The 16,660-nt window shown below is 35.1% G+C and overlaps 1 protein-coding gene across 1 annotated transcript; it reads right to left on the bottom strand.

The window, feature by feature from the left end:
- Positions 1-6,005: 6,005 nt before the first annotated feature.
- Positions 6,006-15,378, bottom strand: nipal4 (NIPA like domain containing 4). Its single transcript, XM_056446693.1, has 6 exons — positions 15,103-15,378; positions 13,589-13,852; positions 10,912-10,968; positions 10,747-10,837; positions 8,172-8,332; positions 6,006-8,088 (listed from the first exon to the last, which is right to left on the bottom strand). Exons 1-6 carry the CDS (start codon positions 15,152-15,154, stop codon positions 7,478-7,480), a joined length of 1,236 nt encoding a protein of 411 aa, XP_056302668.1. The 5' UTR covers positions 15,155-15,378; the 3' UTR covers positions 6,006-7,477.
- Positions 15,379-16,660: the final 1,282 nt, after the last annotated feature.

Raw genomic sequence — 16,660 nt, 5'->3', positions numbered from 1 at the left:
TTTAAAAATGTTTGGTGTATACACGACAACCTTTTCAAAACAATTAGCAGTTACATGTATACTTGAAAATGGGTAAAAACACTGTGTTAATAATGCCAGGCCAGTAGATGGCGCCATCTCATTGTTAGTAAACAGTACCAGTAGGGAAGTGTTGATTAGCATGTTTGAAAATTTAGTAAAAACAATAGACTGTAAAAGATGTGGATGTAGTATCCGTGACGTCACCCATATGTTTCTGAAGAGTGCAAATGAAGCTACAAGTAGGCGTGGCCAACTGTCGATATTTTGTTCGCCCGTCATTGCACCGACCGGGGGTACCCGAAATAGGGCATAGAGGCAGAGCATGAGTTGAGCTAAAGATGCCTGCTTGCACTTTGCTTAGATAGGCTTTTCTTTGGGAGAAACGCTTAATACTTCATTATCATTGTTGGTGCGGTGGATGGCGGAGGGATGTCGCAGACGAAAGTGAGCGGGGCAGGGCTGTCGTGGACGACAGTGAAGAGGGTTGGGGAGTCGCGGAAGAAATCGAAAGTGAACAGCGGACAGGGGAGAAGGCCGGTTAAGGAGGGGGATCGGAAAAACCTGTGTGTTCTGGCACAAATTAAGTCTTGGTGTTAGTAAATGAAAGGCTATTTATGAAATCCAGGCTTAACACAGTATGACAACGTTTCTGATGACGGTTTTATAGCCTACAGCTAATCAATCTGTCAGATTCAGGATTGCAATACAGTTGTAAAGAGAAATATAAATAATAAATTATCTTAAGTGAAACAAATACATTTATAGAGATGGTATATAAGTATAGAATTTCACTCACCTGGGAAATGGAGGCAACTTGAATGGTTTGTGAGCACAATTAAGTGCACACAGCATGCCACATCCTCTGATAATTGTAGGAAATAATTCCAAAAGGCAATTGACTGTGTAAAGCCACATAAAACAAAACAAATATACTATGTATATACCGAGCTCAGCGGCTAATCTGCCTGAATCAGCTAAGGTGACATGATGGCGACCAGTAGGACCTAGCTGTCACTTAAGTGGCCATGCCCTTAATTATGCAGACTTAATATCACTTAATAAAAACGAAATGGATGAGTTATAAAAAAATTCACCCCCTCACAGTTGCATGAAGGGTAGTATTAGCTATATGCACCAAATCCATCTTTTGTACCAGGCTGTAAACATGTTTTAATCAGCTATAAAATTTGCCAATTTAGCATTGCAGTCAGTGAACATCTGGACTTCCTGGAGCCAGCACCCAAAGGTGAGTCGATGAATTGCAGTTTCAGTTCTTCCATATTGGCTTCACAAGGGAGAGCGGGATGTTGCCGCTGGGCAAAAACACACATTACATTTACATTTAGTCAGTTAGCAGATGTTTTATCCAAAGCAACTTGCAGCTGAGGAAGCATTCAGCCATTCATGAAAGGCAATACACACAAGACGCAACGAAACCATTTTTGTTTTTGATTATACATCGTCCTGTAAACAAATAATCCCAGATTACGTTTGAAAGCAATTGATTCTAAACCAGTCAATCAATTAATCAACAATGATTAATTAATTAACAGATAATCAGTAAAAATAACATTATATTAAACTTTGACAGACAAACATTAGAGGCTTGAGAAAGTCTAAGTTTGAAGCAGATTTATAAGCTTTAAATTGTTTTACATTTAGGAAAGGTTTAAAAGCTAAAGATTTCAATCTTTTAAGCTTCACAGACAGTTGTTGCTAGGGGTGGTCCATGTGGTTGCTACATAGATGCTTGCTAGGGTGTTGCTAAGCAGTTATGATTATTTTGAAACTGGATTATAGTTAAATGGATGAAAAAAACTTCTTAAAAAAATATTTAAATTTATGTTGAACACAAAAGAAGATATTTTGAACAATGTTGAAAACTGGCAGTCATTGACTTCCCTAGTAGATTTTCCTACAATGGAAATTGCTGGCTACTAGTCTCCAACATTCTTCAAAATATCTTCTTTTGCATGCAACAGCAGAAACGATTTAAAACTATATGAGGCATATATATATATATATATATATATATATATATATATGGTTAACTATCCCATAAACTTGTTTATAACAACACTTAAGTGTGAGATTTGTTATTATTATTAATTAGGGTTTTTTCACATTTAATTGGAAAGGACAGTGGAGGTTACAGACAGGAAATTATTGGGTCGGCAAAGGACCGCAAGCTGGCAATCGAACTTGGGTCGCAGTGTTTGTATTGTAGGCTATCCCAAGAATGCCAACATTATTTTTATGTTGGGAATAGACTGAGTTCAGTAGAGACACTTTTTGCTTTCATTTAAACATACAAAAAGAGATCGATTTATGGCACTTACCTGTTTTATAATGACTTGATCAGCTGTAGTTTGAAATTACGCTGAGTTTTTCCTCCTCTAAGCGCTTGTTATGCGGTCTCTGTCGCCATCTTGTGTAGCAACCGTCTGTGCTCTGATGGCTAAGCTGCAATATTTGTGCACACAATAATGTATATTTTCCACAATTAGCTCATAAACAAAAGGTAGATTTTTGTCAAGGGTCCTGTGCATGCAAGTAATTAAAGGTGTTTTAACGGTCTCAAATGTGCTTAGTCTACCCTAAAATATTTATTAACAATACAAGAAATACTAAAAATACATCATTCGATTTGTAATTGTAATTATAAGAAAATGACATTCATTTTGATCAATATAATGAACCATAACATTTTTGACTGTATTATGAGTGTTTTATTTTATTAGTATCTACCTAACTCTATACCTACCTCTTAACTTGTTTTATTAATCTCTACACATACAAAATTATAGCTCTTTATTATTTTATTTATAAAATGATTAGCTACACGTTTCTAGAAGTTGGATAGGACCAAAATCACAAAAATTATATTATATTGATATGCGTGTGTTAGAAACCAAGTACCTGCTAACCAATCCAACCTACTAGGATGTCCCTTGAAACGTGTGTGGCTCTCTGTGGTTTTGAGAGCTGATGATGACTGATGTGTAGAGTTTGCCATCTACTGGTACAAAGGAGAAATGCAACTCTTTACATTATTGTTGTTCTTGTAATGAACGATGAACAATATTAGGCAGGAAATCTTATTGTGTTTCATTTATCTCTAAAAGTATTAAGATGCAAAATGAAATGGTACCAAATTGTACTTTCAAATAAATTGTCTGAATATGTAATTTGACCAAACATTAAAATCTCTTCTTGCCATTGGAAGCAGTGGTGTAGTCGGGGCTATACACACGTATACTCAGTTTGCCTACTTTTTTCCACTAGCTGTTTGGGTATTACGACTTCTGAGGGTCAATAATTGCGTATACCCTAGGTATACTCACTTGTTTTGCTGAATAGACTAATTTACGTGTATTCGCATCCCTTAACAGTATACCAAATGTTGTTTTTTTAACTCTCATCTTAATTTGTTGCAATTGGTGCAGTTTTGTTTATATTTTGCGCCATTCCCTGCCCCCTGACGACCATAGCAGCTGTGAGAAGTTTTTCAAAGTCTGAATGATGTCTCGCTGAAACTTTCAGGTAAAATGTCAAAACAGCATGGGCGGGTTGGGTGGGTAATAGTACACCACCTTTTTTTTTTTTAGGACTACACCACTGATTGGAAGGATATGCACAGTATAAACAGTAGGCAGTTCATTCCGCTGTGATAAATCAGGGACAGGGACTAAGCCAAAGGAAAATTAATGAATAAATCTAAGCATTTGGCTGTATAACTGGGTGAAGATGTCTAATTAAGGAGCTATATCCATGGATTTTAAAATGTTATTTTTCAGTCAAACCGAGTGTTACTGTATGTCAGCCAACAGACAGACTACAGTTCTATTGACAGTCTTTTGACCCAGTGCTCTTCTGGTCAATGATTTGATGGGTAAACACAGTCTTCTTGTGCTGTTCTTGACGTTTGGAGCATTCCAATATACATTACAGACACTTCAGATCTCAAATAACCACAGTGACGAAGATATCCGTATCAAGTGACTCAATTTGAACTACTCAATTAGCACAAAAGACTTAATTAACCAGCACAACAAAGTACTGGGCTTACGCAAACCAACATTTGATCAATCCTGACAAAGTTAATCTTCTACAAAGTTATATTACTGCAATGTTGAAAATTAATTAAAATGAATCATTATCTGCGTGTTATTACAAGTTCACTAATGAGTTTCATGCATGTAGTGCAATTTTTCTGCCTAAAATCGTGGTGCATGCGCATCCTTGCAAAACAAGCTTTGCCATATAATGCATTACCGTATGTCATGAATGAATTAAGTGAACATAAAATGAACGTACAGCCTTATAATTAAAGGTGCCAATATATATATATATATATATATATATATATATATATATATATATATATATATATATATATATATATATATATATATATATATTGGCACCTTTAATTTTGAGACTGTACGTTCATTTTCGGTTCACTTAATGGCAACCCACATAGCAAAATTTCTCTGGCCCAAATCTGTCCCAAACAATCAGCTTTTGCTTGGCCCACATGCCACAGTGAATTACGCTGCAGGATTGGACCAAGTCTGGCTTCCATACAAGGGCCAAACATGGATCATATCTAGGTCAAGTCTCAGCCAAGAGCTATTATGAATCTCTAGTGCAATATCTAAAGTTATGACAAAACAGTTGATTTTGCTAACAATTTCGGATAATAAAGTCTAGAGACATTTCCGAGAATTTCTCTGTTGCAATCGTAATAGCACAATAATTAACGCAGAACAAGCCAAAGCAAAACAAACACTACCAGATTACTATGGTCTAAATAGGCCTCAATCATAAAAGCCTGTGTAGAAACAATCCCCTCAGTTCTTCTGTGGCATCACTGCACTCTTTTGGCACCTTTAATTTTAAGAGTGTAAGTTCATTTTAATGTTCACTTAATGGCAACCCACATAGCAAAATTTATCTGGCCCAGATCTGGCCCACACAATCAGCTTTTGCTTGGCCCACATGTCACAGTGAATTCAGGTACATAATTGGACCAAGTCTGGCTTCCATACAAGGGCAAAGCATGGACCATATCTGGACCATGTACCATCTGGACCAGTCTCAGCCAAGTCCATATCTGGACCATATACCATCTGGACCAGTCTCAGCCAAGTCCATATCTGGACCATATACCATCTGGACCAGTCTCAGCCAAGTCCATATCTGGACCAGTCACAGCCAAGTTAATAACCCATAACTGGGCCTGAACTGGGCCAGATATGTTGGTGTGTCGTGACTACATTTCGCTTTATGGCCACGCTTTTTCCTAAAGTGACCCGAGTGGTAGAATTTCTTTCTTCTCAGAAATAATTTCAATGTATTTTAAAAGTGGGTCAAGATAGACCAGACTTACATGGCCCACATGTACATTTTTAACATCTGGGCCAAATACTACATTTGATCTGGCCCAAGTCTTATGTGTCGCCTTAAAGACGTGCCACCTCCGGACCATGTTTGGCCCACATGCTGTATGCCTGTGCCGGACAAATGCCTGCTGTGCCAGCTTTATGCCAAATCTGGGTAAGAATTTGTTGCTACCTGGAAAGGTACAAGAATTGTAGACTGCCAAATACTTTGACTCTGCCACAAGAAAGTGTGTACATACTGTATACTCAGAACCAAACATGCTGCTAAGCATTTTTCCACGTTTTAATAGTCAGATAATTTTTTTTCCTAAATATTATCATACACTTTATGTATTTGTAACTTAATGTATTTGGTAATGTTTTTGAGTACAAAGATACACTGTTATTGGCATCTCTTATATGCAAACATTGTGCCTGGCTTAGACAAAACAAATATATTTTCATGCGGACAGAGATAATCAGATGAAAATATTATAATAAATAACAGAGCATAAGAACAGCTCCTAGTTTGAGCATAATCAGATGAGACAAGTTAATCCACACTAAACATTGACATTTTCCTGTCACAGAAGGGGACTATTTTTCTGTTGGAAGGATGGAATTCAATGAGTTTATTTAAAAAAGTAAGATTATTGCATATATTTTGCCTTTAATATTTGCATTGTGCAATAACAGACATACTTGAGGCATGATGCATCATGAATACAGGCACCATAGTGATTTAGAAAACAGCAGAGCCTCTGATATCATATTGGTTAATAAAATGTTATGAATTTCCTGACACATGCAGCATGTAACATATGTAACAGCATCTTTCAAGTACAACATATTCCCTGTAAGATATTTCTCTTTTCCATTCAATAGCATGTGCACATGATTTTGTTTTATTTGTCTATTTTCAGCGGTATAACACATGCAGATCCATTCAACAGAAATATACCAAATGTATTTATTTACTGTATAATCATTCACATTAAGTGTCAGTTGTCAGCAGCAGGATTTAATATTCTGCTACATCATATTCTGTTTATACTATTTTAATATTTAATCATCACCCGTTTTGCCTAGAAGAAAATGTCTGCATCACCATATTCAGCAGTAGTCAATCCAAATCACTGCGTCACAGTATGGCTTTCAGCAGAGGAAATGAACAAAAATTGAACAAATTATAAACAGTACAGTAGTCAACATTTCAAGTGGATCAAAAAACTTTTCAAAATTGTTCTAAGACAAGTATGGGTGTTGTTCAATAGTTGTAGGACAACTTTGATGAAAGGTTTTGATCCACTTCAGATGTTAACTATGGTATACTACCTGATTAAAAGTCTTGTCGCCTATACAAGTTTTAGGAACAACAAATAATAACTTGACTTCTAGTTGATCATTTGGTATCAGAAGTGGCTAATATGAAAGGCAAAGGCCTCTAGATTATGGACTGCATCTATACATCTCTGCAATGACTCAAATCACATTAATAAAGTCATCTGGAATGCCAAAGAGAGCCTTCTTGCATGACTCCAAGCGTTCATCAAGATTCTTTAGATTATCTTTCATCTTACCCCAGACATGCTCAATAATGTCCATATCTGGTGACTGGGCTGGCCAATCCTGGAGCACTTTGACTTTATTTGCTTTCAGGAACTTTAAAGTGGAGGCTAAAGTATGAGAAGTAAGTATGAGCGCTATCCTGTTGAAGAATTTGCCCTCTCCTGTGGTTTGTAATGTAATGGGCAGCACAAATGTCTTCATACCTCAGGGTGTTGATGTTGCCATACACCCTGCAGATCTCTCGCACATCCCCATACTGAATATAACCCCAAACCATGATTTTTCCTTCACCAAACTTGACTGATTTCTTGAGTCCATGCTTGTTCAAGTGGGTCTACTGCAGTATTTGTGATGATTGGGGTGCATTCATCTGAAAAATCTACCCTTTGCCACATTTCAAATGATCAACTAGCCGTCAAGTGATTATTGTTTGCTCTTACAACTGGGTTCGACGACACAATTTGTCAGGTAGTATATATGTGTATATATATACACACACACTCTCAGCTGATGATGAAGACTCTGGGCCCTTCCTCTCTCATGGGCGGCAGGGTCTCTATGTTCTCTATGAGGATGTGCTTGTCTTCCCTCTTCGATGGGCTCTCCTGGCCCAGCGGCTGACAAAGATTGCTTCTCAGATCTTCAAAACAAACGTTCAAGTCCTTGAAGATGTTCAGCATGCTCACCCCAATCACAATCACCAAAAATCCCCCAATGGTGCCCACCACGTCCACTCCTGACATGGCACCCCATTCCTTAAATAGGATCACAGACGTGCTCAGGACCACTGTGGTGAAGAAGACGTAGTAGATGGGGTAAACTAAGAGAGTATTGAAAGTATCCAGGGATTTGTTCAGATAGTTGATCTGGATGATGATGGATCCTATTAAGGTCAGCAAAAGAATCCACATGAGAGGGTTACGAACCACTGAAGTGTCGGTGAACATGGTGCGGATTGCAATGCCTAGACCCTTGACAGAAGACACAGTAAAGGATCCGAGCAGAGAGCAGATGCTGATGTACACCAATATATTGGACTGACCGAATCGAGGAGAGACGTAGAAGATCAGGATTAAACAAGTGACCAACAGGATGCTGGCAAACACCAGGAAACCTTGCAGGAGAAGCAGAAAAACCTGTTGTTATCCATGGCAACTGGTTTTGGAGTTCAATAATTAAAGGAATTTTAAGACTAACCAGGATCCAGGAGTTTCTCTGCCATTTCTGTAAGCGTGGTCACCTCTTCTTCTTCAGGTGCATGTATAACCATTAAAGTGCTTCCCAGTACGCTGAGCATGCAGCCCAGCTTCCCTAGCAGATTCATTGTTTCTCTGAACAAGTGGGAGGACAGCACTGCGCTGAAGAGAGTAAATAAACATTAACACTACTACCTTTCCATTTAGTTCTAATGAAAACACCAGAAAGAAACATAAAGGCTATTACTGGAACTAAACTCTTTCATACAGAGTGAGGAATGTGTGAAGGATTCAATTATAATGTCTGCACTTCAATATACTTTGCATATGCTTGTAATAATCATCTCATAATAACCTGATTATGATTGTTGAAATAATTAATTGACAGGCTCTTCAAGCAAAACAGTTTCAGTTAAAATGACAGCATTTAGAGCTCTGTTGAGACTTTCTACTTGTGATATTCTAAAGCGATATTTCACCCAAAAATGAAACTCATGCCATAATTTGCTCATCCACTACTTGTTTCAAACCTGTTTGAATTCCTTCTTTTGGACACAAAGCAAGATATACTGTTGTATGAATGTTTGGGAAAGACAACCATTGGCTTCTATCATATATTTTTGCTTCCAACTTTAGATGTCAAAGCCTGCTTTTCCCCAACATTAAATTTCAGCTCATAAAAGTTTAGAACCATCATTTTTGGGTTAAACATGTAATTTAAATCTGGTAAAATTCAAATCAGTTTCCACAAAAACATTAAGCAGCTCAATTGTTTTTATTATTATTGTTTTAAATTTTTTCATCACTAAATCATAATATCAGATTTGTTTCAGATCACACTATTAAAATTAAAGGTTCCAAAGGTTTTGTTATGTTGTTGGATACCATAACCATTTTTGGTTCCATAAGGAACCTCTCAGTAAACTGTTCTTCAATTAACTACTTTATTTTATTTTATTATTTTGAATAACATTTTAAAAATCACAACAATAAATCTCCAGTATAAAGACCGTTTGTGGAATTAAACGTTTCATTTGAGGGTAAAGATTCTAAACTGGAGGACCACCAACGCCAGTGAAGAAACTTAATTTGTAAAAGTACATGTGATGCTGCAGGATCATGTGACATTCAAGACAAAATGACTTAAGGAATAAATAACAGTAGGGATGCTCCGATTGATCGGCTGGAGATCGGTATCAGCTGATTATCACATTTAATGACTCGATCGGAACACGCCGATCTGGCCGATCTCATAAACCGATTGCAAATGTTTGTTTATGTTTACAAGCAGAGGAAGATGCACGTGCGCACCTGGGTTATACATACAGCAGCTACAGCATGTATTTAGGCCTTTTTTACATAAAAGAACTGAAAATTCTGTGTTTTTGACAATATTTCAAGTTCACTAAAACCTGGCTGGAGATATTAGATGAATGAATAAAACTTTAAAATTTAATTTTTTTTTAACACAAATATTTAATAATATAACTTCTTGTAATTTACATATTGCAATAAACAGTAGTTTAGAAGCCTATAAATTACTTTTATTAAGTAAGTAATGGATTTATAGGTGTGCATTTTAACTTATTATGCATCAAATATGCGCTCCAAACTTGTTCTTCATTAAAATGTTTATTTCTTCTTTCATCATTTGCAATGTTTCCAAATTTCATTGTTAGTAAAATTTCTCCATTTTTTTTTTAACCTGTGCTATCTATTATGTTCTGTAAAGCTGCTTCTGACCATGACAAGTTCACACCTACATGGTTTTAAGAAACGTGTTTAAGGAATTTTACGCAGCATCCTTCATTTATTCTCTTAGGTAAGGAGAGATGTCCACTTAAGCATTATACTTAGAGGGAAAATGTGCTTTATGCATTATAAAGCTTGAAGCATCAGAATCAGTACTCGGTATTGGCCCATTACCATGACAAGGTATCGGTACTCTGTATCGGCTGCAAAAATCCTGATCGGAGCATCCCTAAATAACAGGAATAAATTGTTTTCTATTTAGAATAGTGATAATAAAATATGTCCATAATATAGGGAAAAATATCCAAACCTAAAATTTTATTAAACTGCAATAATATTTTTACACTATTATTGATCAACTAAATGCAGCCTTGATAAACATGAGAAAAAAACAAAACAAATTAGAGTCCTGCAATACACTGTAAAAATGCTGGGTAAGGAATTACGTTAACTTATTAGTTTTTACAAATTTAAGTAGATTAAAATTAAAACAATTAAGTTGCCCCCCCCCCCCCCCCCCAAAAAAAAAAAAAACTCAAGAATTGTGTTGTTTCTGATCATTTTAAATAATTTGTATAAACAAACAGCAAACATCTTTTATGAGTGTATAAAAAGTTATATTGCTGAAAATGTAAAATACATTTAACATACTTCACACCAAAGTTTCACAAGTATAGCACAAAACAAGTTTGGTATGTTGAACATTTCAGTCATACTGTATATATCGCAAAACACACTGGTCCTCTCACTCACAGGCTTGTAAAGTTTACACAGCACAGTGTGGATCAGACCATTGGCGAGTGTAAATAAAGGCGTGCCATTACCTAATAAGAACACTGAGAGCTCCTAGAGGGGTCACCACTGTGGCTGGAGCAAACATGTAGGCTGCAAAATTTGCTGCTTCGCCTCCGCCCACTGCCAGAACATTACAAGATGTTATCAGAGTCATCAAAGGAAGGTTATTTACACTTGCTTTGCATTGCACTTACTTGTCAAAAGGCCTCCCCACCATAGCCAGTCTTTCAGGTACCCATGACCTCCCTCGGCTAAACAGACAAACATTTCCAGGTATTTAGTGCATTAAAGAACACCTGACTCAGTATTCTGTCAGTATTAGTTCAGCAAACAAAGAAACCAGTTTCAACCAATTTCGCAATTGCTATTCAGTCAAGTCAAAAAAAACAAAACAAACCAAAACCTTACCACCATATGACAACCATATGTCACTCCAATAATTAAAGGATTAATTCACTTCCAGTTGATAAGAAATGAAGGCTTTTGAGGACAACATTCCAATCCCGGATTTTCATATAATAGACAGTGTAATTTATGCTGGCTTCCACACAACTTCATCTTGTCCCAACACAAATCAATTCAGTTAACTTAATTGTTTTTACAAATTTAAGTGGATTGATTGAACATACAGTAAAACAATCAAGTTGTCACAAAAAACCTTAAGAATTGTGTTGTTTCAACTTATTTAAAATAAGTAGTTTAAACAAGTCATTTTTGATTGAACTTCTATGGTGCTCAGTGCTTTGTACTTCCAAATTGCAGTTTATATGCAATTTCAGACTAGGAATAAGGCTCTTACCTTAAAGCAGTCAGCCATTTTCCTTTTTAAAACAATAAATAAATAAATAAATAATATATTATTATATTTTTTAACCACAAAAGCTTGCATCCCAGAGATAGTACATAAACACTTGTGGTTAATTAAACGTTTTCTTAGATAATGATCAATAATGACCCCTATCTTGCAGCTCAGCACAAGAAGTTTGGCCAGAGAAAAAATGGTTGTGCCCAACAGAGCCTGGATTCTCTTACTTCATCAATTGGTGAAGTTTGTTCCTCGCCACTGGCTTGCTTGGTTTTGGGACTTGTGGAGCTGCGCATCGATGGATTTGCTCTTCAGTGTTTGGACAGTGAAATATAAACCACTCTGAACTGAATTTAACTGAACTCCAACTCTGAAAACTGGACTGACACATTTTTAATTTACTAATTTAACTTCTATGTTAAGCTGCTTTGACACAATCTACATAGTAAAAAAGAGCTATAGAAATAGACATGAATTGAATTGAATATCCATAGACTGGGATCAAGGTTATTACAGTTTCGCTTTTTTAAATGACTTTTTATTTTGATAATCCTCTTAAATTTGCTGCGCATTTCAGTTTAGATTTAGTTTCTTTCATTAGCTTTGTTCATTTTCGCGTTGTTTTTATTTTGTAAATGCTATTTCGTTTTTTATATATTTAGTTTTAGTAATTCCAGTTTTTGGGAGGGTTTCCTACGGGTTCTCCGGTTTCCCCCACAGTCCAAAGGTAAAAGTAAATTGGATGAACTAAATTGGCTGTAGTGTATGAGCGTGTGTGAATGTGAGAGTATATGGCTGTTTCCCAGTATTGGGTTCAATCTCAATCTGTTGTGATTACCCCTCATAAATAAGGCACTAAACTGAAGGAAAATGAATGAAGGAATGAATAATTCCAGTTTTGCAGTGTTAACAAACATGTCCAGTGTCAACCAAAGCAAATTTGAATGTTTACACAGCTTAAGTTAACTCCTGAGCAAACCTATCAGTAGTAAAATTAAATATAATTGCTTAAAAAAAACAGAATCCAAAATCATAAGAATGCATTTAATAAAAGTACAAAATTATGAATTCAGACAAATGTCTTCATATTAAAGATCATAATTTATATGTGGTTAAACATGCCTAATTGACGCAAAAGAACAAAATACAGAACATTATTTTTGTATAAGAAAAAATATGTTTTGTTTAATGCTTGACTGGTTTGTCTGTAAAAGTGACGTATCTACCATTTGGTAGAGGCTGACATTTTAGAAATTATGGGATGTGTTGAAAAAAATGAATTGAGTGCGTTAACTAGAGACATTAGGAGTTAAGAAATGCAATACAAATTTTTTTTTATGTGGCAGTTAAAGAGTTAATTTCCACCAAAAATTATAATTTATTTTAGCTAATTATTATTTCTTTTCAGTTTTTCAATCATGTTCTCCCCTTGCAACGGTCTCCCCCACAGTCCAAGGACAAGCAGTACAGGTGAATTGAATAGACTAAATTGGCCGTAGTGTATGATTTTGTTTGTGTGAATGAGTGTGTATGGGTGTTTTCCAGTACTGGGTTGCGGCTGGAAAACTATCCGCTGCGTAAAACATATGTCGGAATAGTTGGCAGTTCATTCCGCTGTGGCGACCTTGAAAAGCTGAAGGAAATTAATGAATGAATAGGTTTTCAGTCACTGATGCTAGTTCAATTTAGTTTTAATTTTTAGTAAATTTTTATATTTTATTTCAGTTAACAAAAATGTTTTTTTTTGACCAATAGTTTTAGTTTTACTTTACTAAAAGAACTCAAATTGAGCCATTTAAAGCTGCACTGAAACTAAAAACTTCAATCCACTACAAAAGTTCACCATGTGGAGAAAATTCCTGGAAGGTTTTCCTCAAAAACCTTCAACTAAAGAAAGAAATTTGCATCTTGGGTGACAAGCGACTGAATAAATCATGGGTACATTTTCATTCTGCAATTGAACCAATCCTTTTAGTATAAACATCAAACAAGCTTTATGTCATTAGAATCCAATAGCGCTTTTGTATGAAGTCTTTGTATGCAAATATTGATGTAAATGAGCTGACCTGCTCTCGTCTCCCCAGTACTGGCCAAACGCAGCAGTGCCTTCTTTTTCAGGATAACACTTCCTCCTATGAGAAACGCTGAGAGGACGGCCAGTGTCAAACCCGTCCAGAAGTTGTAATTGCTCCATTTGTCAGTGCCTAGAGATTGTGTGCTGACCGTCAAGTTTTTATTGGAGTTGTCCAAACTATAAGACGTGTTGCCAACAGCTGTGTCAAACACACAAATGGAGGCGGATGTGGGACAGAAGATCCTTATTGCTGAACCTGATCAAAACAATAAAGAAGAACAGCATTTTAAAAACAACAAGTTATGTTAGTACACAGTTTTAAGTAAAAATTTAGTAAAATGTATATTTTTTAGATTAGTTTACTTTCATATTATTACCATGATGTGCGTTTCATATAAAAAAACCCTAAGAGCTAAATCAACATTGCTAAATAAACAGGATTTCATCACAGGACTGCATGGCAAAGAGAGCAATGAACTCACTGCCGCAGGTTGTCATTTTGTAGCTATTTATTTAAGAACTGAACAAGTACGTGTTTCTATGGGTCTACTGGCTTTTTATGTTTGACTCAAATATTAATATTCATATAGTGTTATAAACTGAGAATTTCCAAATGGCTGCCAATTTTTTTTTTAAAAAGACAACTTTGAAATGATCAGGTCTTCTGTATAATAATAGCTAAAATCTTTGCTACTATATAATAACATTTTTATATTATTCATTACTTAGGGTATTTTCACTAAAGGTCAGCGTATCTTGGTAAATTTAATAGATAATTTATTATTAATAACTAAATAACTTATAACTAAAATTAATAACTAATAATATATTGTTATATTTAATATTATATTAAACTAATATTTACATCTTACAATCATTATTTTTTTACAAAAGGTATTTGCAACATTTATTTATTTTAGTTCGTGTAGGCTGAAAATTGAAGTGTACAGCATTTTCATTGCAATTTAAGTTGATAGGACTCTGACAACTAGTACAACATATTAATTTTTTTGCAATAATTGCTGTAATATCTACCATTATCATCTGATTTTTGTTAAAAAGTGTCTAGGTTTATAAAGTACCCACAAAGACAGTGTTTACACAGCGTTTTAGCAAACAATGAAACTAGATTTACTAGCAAAACAGCAACCATTTGACATTACTTAAAAGATTTACATCAGATACATTAAAGAACGTCTGTCTTTAAAACAAATGTTCTCCTACCTGTATGTTAATAAGCAAGATGTTATCCAATTAAAACATTTATAAGCCCAAAACAACTAATAGTCCTAATAACTGCCTGAAAAGTTGCTTTGAAACAATCTTTGCTGTATAAAACGATTAATTAAAGGTTACGTGGTGTGAACACTTAAAAAAAACAGGGAACATAGAGCTTACGTATCACAGAACTAAATCAAACGCAGCTAGCTTTTACAATACACATGAAGATACTCGAACAAACAGCCAAAGTTGTAATAGATACTGACGGTGGTCCAGTAATCTTACCATTGATGCATAAATCGGATGGCAGGTGTATGTCTTTCATTGTTACACCCATTTAACCGACGCGTTAAACTTACCGAAACGAGGCCATTTAAAAAAACAACAAAACTATCAGAATAAACTACAAGACAAACATGTTTCTTTCGGTTCGTCTAAATATATCCAGAATAATAGCTCTGCATCCTCGCGCGTAACTTCACCGCACTGAAAAACTGAGGAATATATGATACCTGTGAAGCACACGCCCGCGAACACGGCCACGCGCAGAGCAGGTATCGGCTGAGCCACGCCCGAACAACGCTTCTGGACTGCTGCACGCGTAAGCCGTTGCCAATAGAGATACACATAAAAAATTACCTTCCTGAAAATACAATAAGCGGAACTCAAACACACGCAAAAGTTCCTACTTTAATATGACATTACTATTGTTAAGCTTTCGCGTCAGTTTAAGCAGAATGTAGACTATTATATCCAATAAAAACACTTATTATTTGTTTGAAGCGTAATCAATAATAAACACGCATACATAAATGCAAAATGTTTCATTATTTAACTTGGTTTATTTATTTAAACATTCATAACTGTTTTAAGCAGAATTTGTCACCAATTAAAATTCTTGTTGCTTAATCCGAGAGCAATTAACAGACACCTAAAATAAACTAAGATACAATGCAATTGCCAAAATTCCCCAAAATGCAAATCAAACGAACAAAAAACAAACAAACAAACAAATAAATAATAATCCACTGAATTTTATAGGGTGGTTTTGTGTCTATAATATAGTTGCTAAATAAAATAAAATAAAATTTCTTTAAAAATTATTTACTATTCATCCATTCATTAATTCAATTTTTGTTAGTGTTGTTAGTGTAGGAAAATACCTGTAATTCTTTTACAAAACTGTTATACTTGCTAAAAATTGTTATACTTGCTTGTAGCTTAAATGGCAGAACAGCATAATAAACAAACACGAAATCCCCACATGCAAAGAAAAAAAAGCAAACTAAATTAATAATTACATTTTAAAATGTATAAGGTGGTTCTTTTGTTTAAAGTATCATGCAGTTAAAAAATAAAACTTGTACTTAAATTCATTCTTATTTAATCATTTAAAATACTTTTAATTAATTTAGCTTAATTAATTAATTTGTATTTAATATTTATTTACTGCTTGTAGCTTTTTCATAAAATGAATTAAAATAAAACATAAATAATTTTCCTTTATTTATTTAATTCTTCTGTATTCAACATTTGTTTATCAGGTATAAAACAACTCTTGTTTGCTTGTTTGTAGTGTAATCTCAGAGCACAGACATCTGATACTGTGCTGCTGATGGTGTTGTCTGGCATAACAGCTTTCTGCCTGAAAGCTGGAAAACCAGTTTGGCTTATAACGGGTTTGAGCAGAGATGAAGAAAAAGAAAGACAAGCTTAAACAGGCTGTGAAGTGTTGTGAATTTATTAAAACAGACAGTTTATATCAGGCTTACTTTTTAAGTACTATATTTGGATCATTTATTGGCCTGACTCATTAAAATTTAATCTCCATCTGTGCTATTTG

Source organism: Danio aesculapii, chromosome 21, assembly GCF_903798145.1.
Source record: "Danio aesculapii chromosome 21, fDanAes4.1, whole genome shotgun sequence".
NCBI lineage: Eukaryota > Metazoa > Chordata > Actinopteri > Cypriniformes > Danionidae > Danio > Danio aesculapii.
This window is presented reverse-complemented; position numbering and strand designations above follow the sequence as displayed.